The 16,618-nt window shown below is 37.3% G+C and overlaps 4 protein-coding genes across 4 annotated transcripts; 1 reads left to right on the forward strand and 3 right to left on the reverse strand.

Annotated features, from left to right (window-relative positions):
• The first annotated feature begins 573 nt into the window (after positions 1-573).
• LOC101893818 (uncharacterized) lies at positions 574-1,471 on the forward strand. Its single transcript, XM_005185914.4, has 2 exons — positions 574-709; positions 802-1,471. The coding sequence occupies exons 1-2, from the start codon at positions 652-654 to the stop codon at positions 1,419-1,421; spliced, it is 678 nt and encodes a 225-aa protein (XP_005185971.1). The 5' UTR covers positions 574-651; the 3' UTR covers positions 1,422-1,471.
• A 3,991-nt stretch (positions 1,472-5,462) lies between these two features.
• Positions 5,463-7,228, reverse strand: LOC131802131 (nematocyst expressed protein 4-like). Its single transcript, XM_059121549.1, has one exon. It carries the CDS (start codon positions 6,201-6,203, stop codon positions 5,463-5,465), a length of 741 nt encoding a protein of 246 aa, XP_058977532.1. The 5' UTR covers positions 6,204-7,228.
• On the reverse strand, positions 6,355-6,705 carry LOC105261985 (uncharacterized). The gene has a single exon (XM_011295241.1). The coding sequence runs from the start codon at positions 6,703-6,705 to the stop codon at positions 6,355-6,357; it is 351 nt and encodes a 116-aa protein (XP_011293543.1).
• A 3,524-nt stretch (positions 7,229-10,752) lies between the features above and the next one.
• Positions 10,753-12,759, reverse strand: LOC101893652 (uncharacterized transmembrane protein DDB_G0289901). Its single transcript, XM_011295240.3, has 2 exons — positions 12,605-12,759; positions 10,753-12,551 (listed from the first exon to the last, which is right to left on the reverse strand). The coding sequence occupies exons 1-2, from the start codon at positions 12,669-12,671 to the stop codon at positions 10,852-10,854; spliced, it is 1,767 nt and encodes a 588-aa protein (XP_011293542.2). The 5' UTR covers positions 12,672-12,759; the 3' UTR covers positions 10,753-10,851.
• Between the last annotated feature and the right edge of the window lie 3,859 nt (positions 12,760-16,618).

Below are 16,618 nucleotides of genomic sequence, written 5' to 3' on the forward strand. Positions count from 1 at the left end.
ATTGATAGCATTGTCGTTGGAACGGCACTGCTTTCTAGCGAAAGAATCAATTTCTCCAATCTATCGTTTAATGGCCAAAAAATGACAAAGATGGAGATCGTTCATTAATAATGTTATGCTGTTTGTATTTTGTCGATAGAGATTTGCATATTATTTGTGTTACATTTTTCATATATTTTTGAGTTATAAAAATGTTGGCGGTTACAGTCAGCGCTGGCTAAATGGAAGGGATGAAATTGTATTTTTGTTATTTAAGCCCCCTACTTTAACTTTTTTGTTAAGAAACCCTTTCCCCAATAGAAGTTTTGTCAACATAATTATGTTGTGCTTGTCAAATTTATGTCGAAGAATTGCTTATCTCCCTTTATAGCCAAGCATCTGTTAGCCAGAGCTTACTGTAAATGAATTGGTTATGTGCTATAGTGTCGGATTAAAAATCGCCAAAGAAAAAATTGGTGAAAATATGCATTTTGCAATCTGGGTCATTGTTTTCTTTTTTGGCTTCTGGAGATATGGCGGGAGGACGCCACTGATCGGAGTATAAATAAAAACATCAAGTCTCCATAGTCGGCATGTCAATCGAGAATTTTATTTAAAACCGAACACATTTCCATTCCCTTCTAAGAAAAACTCAAAACCACATCAGTAACCATGAAATTCGTCTGGGGTCTAGTCATTGTTCTGTTGGCAGCTGCCTACGTCGTTGATGGTAAGGAAACATAATTGGCAAAGCACACGCCCCGGCTAATTGATATATGGTTATATTATTGAAATTTATTTCTTTATTTCCGCCTCCAACAGCTCGTTCCATTAAACAGCCCGCCAAACAAGGTCGTCTCATTGCCGGCGCTGTGGCCATCAAGAAATTGGTTTTGTTGAAATTCAAGAAAATCGTTCCCATTTCATTGATCTTGCTCAAGTCGAGCAACGAAAACGAAGCTGAATTGGTTCCAGTCTATCCCACCTCTGAAATTCCCTCCGATGTTCAATTCATTCCCACTCCTAATGGCATTTCTGGCCACAAGGATGTTCAAGCCATCGCCATTCCCACTGAATTCCACCAACAATTGCAAGCTCATGGCATGACCAACTTGGAAGCCATTGAAAACTTGCTCAACGAAGCCGAAGAAAACGAAGATGGTGAGAGCTCTGTTGCCGTCGCCGAACCCGTCAATGCTGATGAGGAACCCTTGAACGTTAAGGAAGATGATGAAAGCCAACCCCTGAACTTCTCCGGCGATGAAGCTGCACCCAAGAAGACAGCCGGCCCCTCGACCAGACGTTTCGCTGGAGAAAGCCACAGATCTGGTGTAAAGACTGAAACTGCCGTCGAAGAAGTTCCCATCTATTTGTACTCCACCTCTGACAATACCCATGTTGTGAAACACAAGATTGGAGCTCGTCGTTATAGGAAACATTAGAATTAACCGGACGGTTGCGCGTTAGAATGTAATGAATCAAGTGAAATAAAAACAAAAACAATAAGACATGTTAATTTATGACGTTTTATTGAAGGAAGGGGGTTAACAGTTCCGGAACGATAATAAAAAAATGCAATATGTAGTTCTCAGAACATTATAACATTTTTAGCAGAAATTTACATTATCCAAATGGATCTCCAGGCTATTGTGATGTCACAGAATACATATGCTGATATCTTTACCTCAATCTTGTAAATATCAATGATTAGATTAATGGATTGATAAAGCCTTGGGGCAAATAATTTTAGCTTTTTTAAAAATGACATCGATTCAAATGAAAACCAGTAGGAAACAACTAAAATGAGACTAGGAATAAGAGGAGAGTATTAGAGGCATGCCCATATAAAAACAACATGAAATTCGAAACAATTCCGGTCTATAAAGTCGCTAAAAACTTATTGAGAGGTACGGTCATATGGAAACGTGAGCTGACATGACTCATTTACATGGCCTATTTTCATCACATTTACCTAACCTATCTACTGACAAAATACACATGTGTGCAATTTCAGCCTTCTATCTCAATTGGTTTGAAAGATAGCGTGAATACAACAGACGGGTGGACACACGGACATCGCAGGATCTTTACGCTGATCAAAAATATATATAGGATGAGATAAAAAACTGCAACAAAGTCAAACATCATAATTTTTAATTATACCCTCCACCTTGGAAAGGAGGGTATATTAAATTTGTCATTTCGCTTGTAACACCCTAAAATATTCGTCTTAGACCCCATAAAGTATATATATTCATAATCAGCATAAAATTCTAAGTCGATTTAACGATGTCCGTCTGTCTGTTCGCCTGTGTTTATGTTGAAATCACGATACAGCCCACATTATTTGACGTAGAGCGCCAAAATTTAGCAGAGCAATTATTATTGTTTCTAGGAGATAAATCGGTCTACGTTTGGGTATAGTTCCCATATAGCGGTATCTCCTGATATTTGGCATTTTGATGACTTTTTCACGGATTTGTCTGAAAATGGGTATTTGTAGGTCATAACGAGTCCCTGCGCGTGTGGTAAAACATTGCATGTATGGGTCCACGATTTGGTATAGCCCCCATATAACGGTACCTCCCGACATTCGGCATTTTGATGTTTTTTACCACATTTCTTCTAATGTTTCCTTTACCCTAAGGTGGAGGGTATTAAAAGTTTGGCCCGCCCGGACTTAATGTTTTTTTACCTGTTTTTTTTTTAATTCTATTGAATGGAAGCAAAAAATGTCGGAAATAACATCAAATTTTAGAATATGTTAAGATTTGTTCGAATTGGTCACCTTTGGCACGAATTGTGGCCTTCAAACGGCCAATAAAAACGTCACACGCTGCCCGAATGTTGCTCTGCGGTATTTTGGTCCATTCCCGGCGAAGCGCTTGCGTGAGGTGATCGACACTTTGGTATTTTTAACTGCCAACGTTGCTTTCCAAAAACTCCAGAAACAATAGTCCAACGAATTGGTATCCGGAGATTTTGGTGGATATTGTGTGCTGAAAATGAAGTGTGGAACATCATTTTGTAACCCTTCTTGGGTGGCAAGTGCTAAGCGATGGAATGTACAAGGTCTGCGGCCAAATAAAAAAGGCTTTAATACACCCTCCAGAATATTTTCGCGATAATATTGGCATTTATTCTGAAGCCACGATTGATTAATACGAGCGACTATCGGCTGTTATGGCGGCTCACACCATCACTACGGCCAGTGCTTGGGTCGTGGTGGCCAACCATTTTCAGCTGACCTCTTTGGCAAGTAAACTCGATCACGAACGAATGTTTTTTCATCGGATAAAACCAAATTCGGCAGTTCATCACTTTCGGCCAAGCGAAGCAACTCTGTAGGTGTTTAAAGTATATTTTCTTTCTGTTGCGGTGTCAGTTCTTGCACTTTTTGGAATTTCAATGGCTATACTCCGAACTCATTTTTCAATATTTTCGGAATGGAATATTGCGATATGTTCAGCTCACGAGGCATTTTTCGGCCACTGCGACGCGGGTTTCGATCAAGTCGCTTCTTTACTTTTTGAACTATTTCTGCTGATGTCGCTGTTTTCTTCCTTCCACTTCCTTGACGTCGGGCTGAGCTGCCACTATCATGGTAACAAGCGATGGTACGAGGCACACAAGATTAATTCACATTTAAATGCTGCTAACGATAGCCTCTTGCTGTTTTCCTGCCAAATATGAAGAAATCACACTATCACGCTTGAATTCACGCTTGGAGCTTTTTCATTTCACCCGGTGTAAGATATCTGGTACAAAATATCATTCTTGTGGAGTGGATGTCACTTATGTGTCATTTGGACTGATATTGGCTATGTGGTGCACAATTAAGCCGAAAACGAATATATATATATATATATATATATATATATATATATATATATATATATATATATATATATATATATATATATATATATATATATATATATATATATATATATATATATATATATATATATATATATATATATATATATATATATATATATATATATATATATATATATATATATATATATATATTTATATATATGGGAGCTTTATCCAAATCTGAACCCATTTTGAAAAATTTGTATTTGTGGACTATATCGGATATGTGGCACCAAATATCATATCATTACGAATATGAGGGACTTAAAACCCCAAATCGGATAAAACATATATGTGGGAGCTATAACTATTTTCGAAACGATTTTCTACAAATTTAATGTACTTGCTTCCAGACTGAATTCGGTCGGATGTGCCAAAATGCACAATTAAGACGAAGACGTGGGCCGATATAGCTCATCTTCGAAATGGACCCGCCTGTAAATAAAATTGGAATCTAAGCCAAATCTTAGATTTCTGTCACATGCCGTTCGGCTCTAGCATGATAGCAACAGATGGACACGTATATGTGACAAAATTGGCTTTGTATCAAGAATACACTTTGATGGGTCTAAAATGATTATTTTGATGCACCAAACTATGTATTCAAAAAGACCCCTTTGGTGACTCGCGGTACGGTTAAAGTTTTCAACAAAAATAATCCTCGTATTGTTGTTAGTAATCTTGCCGAAGACATCTTATATGTAAAATTCCAAGGAATTTTGATTCGAAAACCAAATCAATCAAAAAATATGTTAGTAAGGGGAAATACCCCCTACTTCCGATACAGGTGTCTTATATTGATATAGAATTACTTCTTGAGTCCATCTATGGATGTCCATTCGCCTGTATATATGTCCATGTTTTTTTTTTTTTTGAACAAAATGCAGGTAGCATTCGTACGATTTAAATGTCTTTTTTGTTCGCAGAATGTTTAATATTCGTTCAATTAAAATGTATTTTGGCTCATACGACCAAATTCAGCCTAGAAAGAAGTACTTCAAATTTGGTCAAAATCGGTTCAGATATAGCTATAGATGAGACCTCACATACACAGGAACACCTTCTCGAAGTGATATCAGCCACTGCATAGCAATGTTATTTGGTATGAAAGGTAAAAATACCTCCGTAAAATTTGCTGAAAATTTACTCCGAATTGGGTAAACCTCCCACATATATCAGTTCCCTCTGAAACTGTCCAAAAGCCGTGATACGTGGTTGGTATGATCTACTTCGCATAAGTTCCAAATCTACACTTTTTTGCTACGGAAGCTGTACTAAATGTTTATCATATAGTCGGATCGGCCTACTTTTGATATTCTTTACTGGTTTTTGCTTTGGTTGATTCATAACTTACTTAATGTTGTCGCACAGTGTTATCTTCCATGCCGTAAAAAAAAACTAAGTGAACAAATCTGAGTAAATAAAATAAAGTATTTGCCTTTTGTATTTTTGAACATTTGTTGCTGAAATAACATCTTCCTAACCTTATGCAGTCTATTATTCTTTTTCGCTCAACAGCTCACTTCCAAAATAAAACAATTTAAAAATTTTTCGATTTTATTAATTTAAATACAAAAACAAAAAGACAACAACCAAATTCACTATCCCATTGGCGGTAAATAAACCCTTGCCCGGCCATAAGTTGTACCTGGTGTAATGTTGCGTTGACATGGAGGAGGCCCGTAGTAACCATACGTTGATGGCGGGCATGATGTACAACACTGTAAGAAAGGATAATTTGGTGTTGGTGCTGGAGCCACTAGAATTGGTGGGCGTTGTGGTGGCGGCGGTGGCGGTGGCATTTGTTGTGGATACGAGGCAGGGGGACGAAATGGCGGTAGGGTTGGTTGTGGCGCTGGTGGCACTTGAGGAGGATATGGATATGGACGATATGGTGGGCGAAACGGTGGTGGTACAGGTTGTGGTTGCTGGGGAAATTGCGGAGGATATGGCAATTGTGGATGCGGCGGAACTACTGGAGGCGGCAGCGGTGGTTGAGGCATTGGTGTTAATGGAGGCTGTGATTGGCAGCATACATTCGGCGGCTGTTGAGGTGGCAATACCACTGTTTCACAACACCGATTCCTGTCATATGCCTCCTTGGTGCAGGGATAAACGCAACGGGGTACGAGGCTGTCCATAAAACTTGTAATTAAATCGAATGTGCGTCCATTCCGTTGGCCCTCATCAATTTTTGTGAAAACTTCAACTGTTGAATTTGTATTGTCAATTGTTGTGCTGCTATTCTGAATGACGGTTACTTCGGTCTTTACCATGGATTTGGTTTCAGAGTGGGTGGAATTTGTACGCACCTTCCTGCCGCCAAAGTCTCCAAGGGCCATATGTTGGAGCTGAGATGATTTCTTAAAAGCTGTTGAAGTAAATTAATAAAATTACAAAGGAGCCTTTGTATGAAATTAAATTTATTGTCGAACAGATATTCTACATAAGTTAACTTTACGAACATCGAAATGGGTGAAGCGTGGTGAACATTCAACCAATTGGTGGAACATATAACAATATACGACTTGGTCCATTTCGGGGCAATGTGAAACGAACGCATGGCGGAGGTCCATAGTAGCCATAGGTCGTGCATGTGGCACAACATGGACTTTGTATCGGCGGATATGCCAGTGACGGTGGTGGCAGCACTACAACAGGTCGAGTGGGCGGCGGCACTATGACAAGCGGGGTCTGTGTTGTCAGTTGGGTGGGTGGCAGGCTGGTCGGAAATGGTCTAATAGGCGGATACATCGGAAGCTGTGGCTGGCAGCACACATTCGGTGGCGGCGGTGGTATTATGACCACCGTTTCACAACAAATATTGCGTCGATAGGCATCCATGGTACACGGCCGCACACAGCGCGGTGTAAGGCTATCAATTATGTCGCCAATAAAACTGAACGTACGTCCGCTTTTCTCATTTTCATCAATTACATCGAACAGCTCAACAGAGGAATTTCCATCTACGACCGGATGTTGTAATTTGTGTGCCGCGTTTATACTGTAATTTTGTGGTAAACTATTTACTGCCGCCGGCCGAAAGTGGTGTGATGTATGAGATTTCGAAATAGTTTTGTTGTTTCTTCGTTGGTGGGTTAATGAGTTTGAATGTGGGCCAAGACTTTTACTTTTTGCTGTAAAAAATTTACAAATAGAATGAAAACATTTTGAATGGAGCCTGAAAGTATGCTTTATCGTGTGAAGATTTTGAGTGCCCAAAAAGAGATGTATGTGATTGCCCAGCGAAAAGTTTGATGTAAGTTATTTGTGATCATGATAACATGTTGATTTTAAGTTTTTAAGAGCGAGATGTGAGGGTGCCATAACAATTTTATATTGTAGTAGCATCCGTCTTCTATTTGATTTCATTAGTTCCACAAGCGAAAAATATTTGACGACTTATCTATAAAAGATGCTGCACAAATATAATTTTAGAGTTTTTCACAAAAAAAAAAAAAAAAAGTAAAATAAAAACTAAAATTAAACTGGAAGATCTTTCAATTACATGAGATTCGAATGAGAGATTATGAGATTCGCATTTTGCACTCTGACTTATTGAGAATTTGCTATTCGTTACTGGTGTAATTTCGCAGGAAACTAACCACTAAGAATTTTGTTGATATTAAAAGTTTGTAAAGGATTCTATCTCCGTTCGGACAATATTAGCCGTATAGGTCCACGTGTTATTGTAGCCTCCATAAAACGGTACAAAACTTTCCTATAGCGCAGATATAACGGTTCCATCGGATATATAGCATTAAAGCCCCATTTTCTAATAGATTATTGTGCAATTTGGTATTTGTGCTTCATACAGGGGATGAGAAAACTGAAACTAACTTTAGACTGCTGTCATTTCTAAGCCCCTCGCCCGATATATGTTCAAATTATTCCAGTGACAGCTCATTATATTGTTTACAAGCGTAAAAAAGTTCTTCGTAATGAAATTCAAGCGTGATAGTGTGATTTCTTTATATTTGGCTGGAAAACTACAAATGGCTATCGTTAGAGCACTCCAGCATTTAAATGTGAATAAATCTTTTGTGTCTCGTACCATCGCTCGTTACCATGATACTGGTAGCGTAGCCCGACTTCAAGGAAGTGGACGGAAGGATACAGCAACATCAGCAGAAATGGTTCGAAAAGTATATAAGAGACTTGATCGAAACCCGAAGTGGCCGAAAAATGGCTCGTGAGCTGAATATGTCACAATATTCCATACGGCAAATATTTAAAAATGAGCTTGGGGTAATGCCATTGAAATTCCAAAAAGTGCAAGAACTCCTACTGCAACAGAAAGAAAATAGACTCAAAAGAGTTAAAGAGTTGCTTCGCTTGGCCGAAAGTGGTGAACTGCCGAATTTGGTTTTCTTTGATGATAAAACATTCGTTGTGTAGCAGTTTGTAATCAAACCAAATGATAGTGTTTACTTGCACAAGAGGTCAGCTGAAAAACCCAAACCTTCGGTTGGACACCAGATCTCAAGCGCCGGCCATGGTTATGGTGTGGGCCACCATAACAGCCGACGGCCGCTCTCCTATTAATCGACCGTGGTATTAGAATAAATGCCGAATATTATCGCGAAAATATTCTAGAGGGTGGTTTGAAGCAAACATTTTGGCCACAGACCTTAGACATTCCAACAGGACTCAGTACGCGCCATCCAAGAATGGTTACAAATTAGTTTCCTCGCTTCATTTCCAGCGCACTATGGCTACCAAAATCTCCGGATACCAATCCGTTGGACTATTGTGTCTGGAGTATTTTGGAAAGCAAGGTTGGCACTAAAAAATAACAAAATGTCGATTACCTCAAGCAAGCGCTCTGCCGGAAATGGGGCAAAATACCGCAGGGCAATATTTGGGCAGCGTGTGACGGTTTCAGTGGCCGTTTGAAGCCCACAATTCGTGCCAAAGGTGACCAATTCGAACAAATCTGAACTTATTTTAAATTTGATGCTATTTCCGACATTTTTATACACTCCACCATACTATGGAGGGTATATTAACTTTGTCATCTGTTTGTAACTCCTCGAAATACTCATGTCAGACCCAAAAAAGTATATATTCTTGATCAACGTAAGTCGATTTACCGATGTCCGTCTGGCTGTCTGTCTGTCTGTCTGTCTGTCTGTGGCAATCACGCTATCTTTCGAACGAATTAAGATAGATGGCTAGAATTTTTCACACATGTTTATTTTTCGAGTAGGCAGGTTAAGAGCGGAAATGGTCCATGTAGGTCCACGTTTTCATATAAGCCCCATATAAGGGTACCTCCCTGTATTCGGTGTTTTGATAATTTTAGGGACATTTCTTAACGGAATTGTTTCAAATTTTGGTGTTTGGAGTTCAAAATGGATACTACAGCCTAAGACCGAAAATTGTCTGTGCAGGTCGACGTCTTCGTATAGCCCCCATACAACGGTACCTCCCAATATTCGGTATTTTGATGATTATAGCGTCATTATTCACCAGAATTGTTTCAAATTACGTATTTAGAGTTCGTAATGGGAACTACAGTGACAGTAAGTTGTGTATACAGGTCCACGTGGTATAGACCCCAATGTATGGTTTATACTCGGTATTTTTAAAATTTTAACAGATTTTTTTGAAAATTTCCAAATTTTTTTCCATATGGTGGAGGGTATTCAAAGTTTGGCCCGGCCGAACTTATTGCTTTTTAACTTGTTTACTTTCATTCAATAAAATTTAAAAAAATTGAAAAGTTATGGCGTTTGACTTTGCTGCAGTTTTTTTTCTCACCCTGTATATGCGATATGTGATAATTTTTGGAAAATGTCGAAGTGTTCCGCTTCATTTATCAGTGAAGCGGATCGAACATTTATTTTGATTTTTTTAATATTTTGTTAAGAAGGAGGGAGTGGACAGATAAATTCCATAGAGAGTACCAGATGGAGTGGTCCGTTGTATATGTTCTTCATTTGTTCGTGTGTTGATATATATATTTAGATGTGAGGAATTTTAAGACAATCGGACTATTATAAATAACTCTATAGGAGTTATAACTATTCAAAATTGTGAAACCTTGTGGAAGATATACTTAATGGAATGGACCGATATTATCCATTTTCGCAGCTGACCTAGTCCTAAATATAATATAAGTTTTTGCAAAGTATAAACAAAATTTGATGATTCTTTCTTGTTCTATTAGGTAAATTATTATCTCGATGAAGTGGCCGATATTGCCCTTTTCCCTAACTCGATCTAAGTTTTATAATAATGTACTAAGTTTAGACCAAATCGGATACTTCCTTCGGGAGTTATAGTGCGCACCAACCAGCCAGACCAACCGACGGACACCCCTGGAATGACTTCAAAATTCCTGAAACAGGTTTGGTCCAAAGAGTCGGATCATTTACGGTAAAATTTTTAAAGTATGTAAATTTGATTTAGAGAGTTTGAGAGTTTCAGAGTATTGAATGTCTTGAGTAGGGGCTATACAGATCACAAACGATATCTGTTGAAACACTTTTTTAAAGATAATATTTGTGGGAACTTTGTTGTCTGTATATTCATCAGATTAAGCTCTTATCCGAATATTTAGGAATAGCAAATGTCTGGTTTTGAATGTGAATTTACATAAATGTGAATAAAACTTACTATTCATACCATACTTTCACCATTGTAAACCAGTTTCTTAGAAATTTGTGTTCCATCTGTTATTAACTTAGTAATGTAGTGAAACGCCTCTTCCACAAGATATATCGCCACATTTACATACGGCTGAATTAATTCATCAGCTGTTGTGTTCATGTTAATCACCTGTTTGTAGATGATTTGGAAACACAAATCTATTGACTTCCTATATACTTTATCATTTTTTCTTTATCCGCAATAAAAAGTGCCGAACACATAAAAAACAATCAACAATAACAACAACAATTAATTTAATTTATTGTGCAAAACATGTAAAAAATTCGACATAAAGAGTGCGATGTAGTGTTTTTCCTACGATCTTAAATTAGAATTCTAACCTCTGAAGCCTCCAAAGTTTCCGAAACCTCCGAAGCCTCCAAATCCGCCACCTCCAAATCCGCCAAAACCTCCATTGGCAAAGCCTTGAGATCCACCCAAATTACCACTGGCACCGCTATTGGCATTGGCGCCATTTGAACCGGCCGAACCTTGGGCCACGGCATTACCACCACCCAATCCTGCACTGGAACTTGAGCTGGCTGATGCCACAGCACTGGCACCTTTGCCACCTTGACTCACAGCCGAAGCATTGCTGGTGGCCGAGTTGGTTACAGATCCATCGGCGCCTTGTTTGGAGATAACATTCGATTGGGTGTTGGCGGCAGAATTTTGACCATTGTTACCCTGGAATATGGATTGACTGCTGGAATCGGCTTGAGAACCCCTAGAATTGCCATCTTCGAAAACAGCCGAGTTGGTATTGGCAATGTTGCTGGATGAACCGAATTGATTGTTGTTTGTTGACTGGGCACCACCCTGGGCTTCGTTACGTTGGCCCGTTGCGGTAATAACTTGATTTGTACCCGCATTGGCAGAGGAGGCCTGCTGTTGGTTTTTATCGAAATTCAGAGCTTGACTTTGGGCATTGTTGGAGCTTTGAGAGCCACCTTGGGTAACCCAGTTCATTTGGGCAACATTAGAGGAAGTGACTTGACCACTGGAGCCATCTTTGGCCACATTGGAACCAATGCTCGAGGCACCATTATCCTGGGTAAAACCGTTGGCATTGAACTGCTGATTTGTATGGGTGTTGGCACCAGCCTGTTGCTCGAAGAAATTGTTCATGTTGTTGGCCAATCCTTGGGCATTGGCATTCTGTTTCTGGGGTTGACCACCAAAAGTGGGGTTTCTATTGGCGGACCATCTGTTTTGTTGGTCAGGGAAGAAAAAGGGAATATATTGGGCCCTACGTTTGGGTCTTACTTGTCTGACTGGGCGGAAAGCTTGGGCAACAGGCAGGAAGGGCGTGGCATAAACAGGTCTACTGGCGACGGGTGCTCGAACAGTGCGTAATCCCTGGCCTTGGGTCAAACCATTTGTGGCTACACCACCAACTGCTCCGCCAGTGGAAGCTGATGTTTGTCCCTGTTTGGTGCGACTCACAGCATTTGAATGGGAGAAAGTATTTGTGACTTCGGCACGACCATATTGTTGGGTGTTGGTCTTTGAGTTGCTGTTAGCCTTGGCGCGGGCATTGAGACCCTGGGCTTGAGCCTGGGCTTGGGTGTAGGCATTGTTGTCAGGTTGATTGTTGCGCGAAACATCCAAAGTCAATCGGCCCAAACCTAAAGCCACACCACCATCAGCGGTACGTTGTAAGCCGAAGGTGGGTTTACCATTGGAAACGGTGGAACCAAGATTCAAACCTCCAATGTTCACGTCCCGGGAAACAGCTTTGGATACAGCACCGTTTGTCTTAGTTTGGGAGCGTGTTACGGTACTTCCAATATTCAGTCCTCCCAATTCCACTTCCCGAGAAACGGCATTACTCTTTGAGACCGATGTTACACCACCGTTGCGGAAGCCACCATTTGATTTGGTTACAGTACGCGAGTTGGCCACCCCACGGGAAACTTCTATTGGGCCATAGTCCACTTCACGTTGAAATGCTGTACTAGAAGCCTTCGAAACGGAGCCCGTCCTGGGTACATTACGAATGGGTTGAGGTTGTTGTAAGAATTGGGCGAAACATACTAAAACGAATATTGAATGAGCTCTTGTTGCTGTGGTAAATCCAATTTCTTACCTTCTACATTTAAAAGGGCCACAATACTCAAAACCGAGATCAATCTCAGTCCCTTAGACGTCACCATGTTGACTCGATAATTCAGTGCGCAACCGCAAATGCTCTGTCTGTGATAACGTCCAAATCTAATCTAAATGAAATATTCCACTGAAACTAAAAGATAACGTTTAGTGTGTTTCCCCTCCCAAATGCGTGTGTAGCTTAACGAGCGAGTGTATGTGTGGTTGTGCTCACAGACTCTCAAACCGATTCTGGCCAAACTTGTTGGGTGTTTATTTTGTTGTTATTTACTTGAGAATCATCGGAAAGCAACAACAACAGAAACAAAGAATCTGTCTTAATTTCTAAACAAGACATACGTTCATCATCTAATGTCGGAACCGCACAACACATGCCATCAGCGTGATTGTTTACATGTGTGTTTTGTTTTGGTCAAGTTTCGGCTGTTTTAGCCAGGCAACGACTTGCCATGACTCCGCCAAATTGTCGAATTATTATTTGTATTTTGCTATTATTGACACAATGGATGGGTGATATTTGGGAATTTCTTTTTAAATACGATTTTTCATTTATGCTGGGGAATTTTGGATTGATATGTGCATACTAGGTGTTTAATGATGACGTATCTCTAAGACAAGCTCAATAAGGATAGAATTAGTTTTACCCTACACTATTACTATAAAAGACAGTGAAACAATTTTATTATTAAAGACAGCAAAATTTTCAAATTGTCTCAAACGGGAATTTGTAGATTCTTTATATATGGCTAATGTTATAGAGAAGAGTACATGGGTCCATAAAAATGATCATTCTGAATTTTTAAGAGAATTTGACCCAAATGATAAAGATGATATTGATATTATATTTCTGAAATACGATTTAAGTATATGTCTTTACGTTCTGAGAGTAGTAGAACACCAAGGAAACTGAGTCAAAAAAATAATATAATAAATAAAAAAAAAATAAAAATCTGTTGAATATAGTTCAAATAAGGTAGTATTGTGAAAATATCAAGGGGCGTGGTCTTTAGAGTCATTCCGAGTTTATTTAAAAAACGACTTTAAGTTCGAGTTGAACTTTTTCTTACCATCTACACTGTGAAAACTTTGGAAATTCGGATCGAAAACTGTAAAAATAAAGAAGCTACTGTTACATATGCACTGTACCAAAAAGTGGACTTGTATGGAATATTAAGCATTTAAAGCAATATCATTGGGACCGAAAATTTTAAAAGACGGAAATTCAGGGGGCACAGTTTTATATATATTTACATATATTTTGCATTTGTGAGAGGAGTTAAACTATATGTGGTCAACAAGGGAAATTTCAAAAATTAGGTACCATTATATGGGGGTTGTTTGTATGGATCAATAATCCACAATGAAAATATAATGACAAACAATTATTTGAATCATTTAAAAGGTTCTTAAAAAATCGCGTTTATGGATCAGTTTGACTCTGAATAATTAAAAAATAATATTTAGTTTGTATCTGTAAATTTTTTCTACACTCTTAAAATTCAATTTAGAAATATCTACAATTATAAACCTCTGATTTCTTTCAGAAAATGTATAAAAAAGAAAAAATCCCTAAAATTTCTTTGAGAAAAATTGTAAAAACTTCACATATATAAACTCCAAATTTCTTTATAAGTTACAGCCTTTAGATTTCTTAAGAGGGTATCTTAAGAAAAAATGACTATTGGAAACTTCAGATTTCTTTATACAAATTAAAAAAAAAAAAAACTCTCAAATTTCTATAGATGTGTCTGAGAAAATCTTAAAAATAACACGACTAAAGCCCTCAGCTTTTGTTCAAAAAAAAAAAAAAGTAAATAAATAAATAAATAAAAATTAATTCTCTCAGATTTCTTTAGGAGATATCTTCAAAAAATCCACGAATAGAGCACTAAAATTTCGGCTTCTGATTTCTTTAAATAAATAAAATCTTCACATTTGTAACCTTCAGATTGAAATTGTGTTAAGACAAATCTAAAAAATCCACGATTTTAGGCCTCAGTTTCTCTGAAAAAATTAAAAAACTTCACAATTGTAAACCTCAGATTTAAAAAAATAAATATAAAAAATAAAAAAAAAAAACAAAATAATATTACAATCATAACCACAGAAATTTGAAGTACTTGTTTCTAGGCTAAATTAAGTTGTAATTGCCAAAATTCAGCCCTAAAAAAACTAAAACTAAAATCGGATAAAGATATATATGGAAGCTAATCTGATCCGATTTCGATAAAATCTGACGGAGGTATTTTTGAGCTCCATAAGGTATCTGGTACTAAATATCATTTTTGTGGAGTTCATATTACGCATATGAGGGACTTAAAACACCAAATCAAATGAAACTGTAGGGAACTATAGCTATATCTAAATCAATTTTCACCAAATTTGAAGTACTTATTTCTAGGCTGAATTCCAATATTCAGTTAATTTGGACTGACATTGGCCAATTTGGTGCACAATTAACCCGAAATCGGTTGAAGATATACATGAGAGCTATATCTAAATTTGAATCGATTCTCACCAATTTCAATAGGGTTCATCCTTGGGCCAAACAAATATTGTTTGGAGAATTTCCTCTTAATTGGATAATAAATGCGACCTGCATTTCGTTCACAAAAAAACATGGACAGACATGGAACGAATACACGGATTCCAATATTATAGCCCTCAAAATTCTGCCCATAATTTCGTTTGAAAATAATGTTAAAATACCCAATACGATAACCCTTAGAGCTATTTGTAAAATATTCTTAAGAAATTCAGATCACTTTAAAAAATCTAAAAAAACTCTATGCTTTCAAATTTCGATATTACCCGTACATTTCTCTGAGAAAAATCTCAAAAATTGGCGGTTATAGCCCCTTAGAATTATCTGAGAACATTTTTAGAAATCCACAAAAATTGCAAAGATTATAGATCTCAAACAGCTTTGAAAAAATTCTTCAGATTAGCCCTCAGATTTCTTTGAGAATCCTTAAAAAACCCCACGACCATAGCCTCTGATTTCTCTGAGAGAATCTTAAGTTTTCTCCATTACATCCCTCAGATTTTCATGAGAAGAATTGAGAAAAAAAAACACATAAACATTCTGTAGATGCCTTTAAAAACTATCCACAATAACAGCCATCAAGGGTTTGAAAAATCTTAAATTTTAGACATCCTTTGAGAAAAAAAAAAACGGTTTCTTTAACTTTTAATTATAGAGGTGGTGGTAAATTTTACCCTCTCTTCATATTTTGTTAAAATTCTCTCTTATATTGCTTTAAATAAAAGTACCTGAATAAAAAATTGTTTCTTTTTTTACTTATTGTAATTTGTAAAATATAACCTTATACTTATAGAACAAATAATAATCAAAAAAGATTTTAAAATAAAATTTTTTGTAAAATGAAGAGGGGTAAAATTTACTATCTTGTCCTAAAATTTCACCTCGACAGTTAAAGGTTAAAATATAACCATATATTATTATCAAAAACGAATTAAAAAATTCCACTATTAGGTCTATAATTGCTATTTGAATAATTACTTAAAAACTCAAGGTTATGGTCAAAATTGCCTATAAAAATTACTCTTAAAAAACAGTCGCCGAGTAGGGTCTTTGAATTGTTTTAAACATTAACAAATTTGGTTCATAGAACCCATCAAAAAATGTGCCTAAGAAATCCAAAATTATTATTTTAAAATTGAATATTTTCTAACATGACGTAGACGTGTATTCGGAAAAGTTGTAGTTCGAGCTTATCAGCTTTAAATGGAAGTCATAAGTGTGGGCTTGAATTTCAATTTCCGGTTTTCGAAAAGAGAAAGTTGTGCTAAATGTCCATACAATTGTGTCATTGTTTTGTTAATTCGGAAAAGAAACATAGAAACGAAATAGAAACGATTTTTTACAAAAATCTGAGAGAATTATAATTTTGAAAAAAAATTATGTTGAATTCTACTCATTACAGTTTTCAAAGAAATATATGTTTTAGAATATATAACAAAATTACAATTT

Source organism: Musca domestica, unplaced genomic scaffold, assembly GCF_030504385.1.
Source record: "Musca domestica strain aabys unplaced genomic scaffold, Musca_domestica.polishedcontigs.V.1.1 2, whole genome shotgun sequence".
Taxonomy (NCBI): Eukaryota; Metazoa; Arthropoda; class Insecta; order Diptera; family Muscidae; genus Musca; species Musca domestica.

Coding starts and splice junctions, on each gene's coding strand:
- LOC101893818 (XM_005185914.4), top strand. CDS start 652: ATGAAATTCGTCTGGGGTCTAGTCATTGTTCTGTTGGCAGCTGCCTAC. Junction 710..801: donor AGCTGCCTACGTCGTTGATG/GTAAGGAAACAT, acceptor CGCCTCCAACAG/CTCGTTCCATTAAACAGCCC.
- LOC131802131 (XM_059121549.1), bottom strand. CDS start 6,203: ATGGCCCTTGGAGACTTTGGCGGCAGGAAGGTGCGTACAAATTCCACC.
- LOC105261985 (XM_011295241.1), bottom strand. CDS start 6,705: ATGGATGCCTATCGACGCAATATTTGTTGTGAAACGGTGGTCATAATA.
- LOC101893652 (XM_011295240.3), bottom strand. CDS start 12,671: ATGGTGACGTCTAAGGGACTGAGATTGATCTCGGTTTTGAGTATTGTG. Junction 12,552..12,604: donor GGCCCTTTTAAATGTAGAAG/GTAAGAAATTGG, acceptor TATTCGTTTTAG/TATGTTTCGCCCAATTCTTA.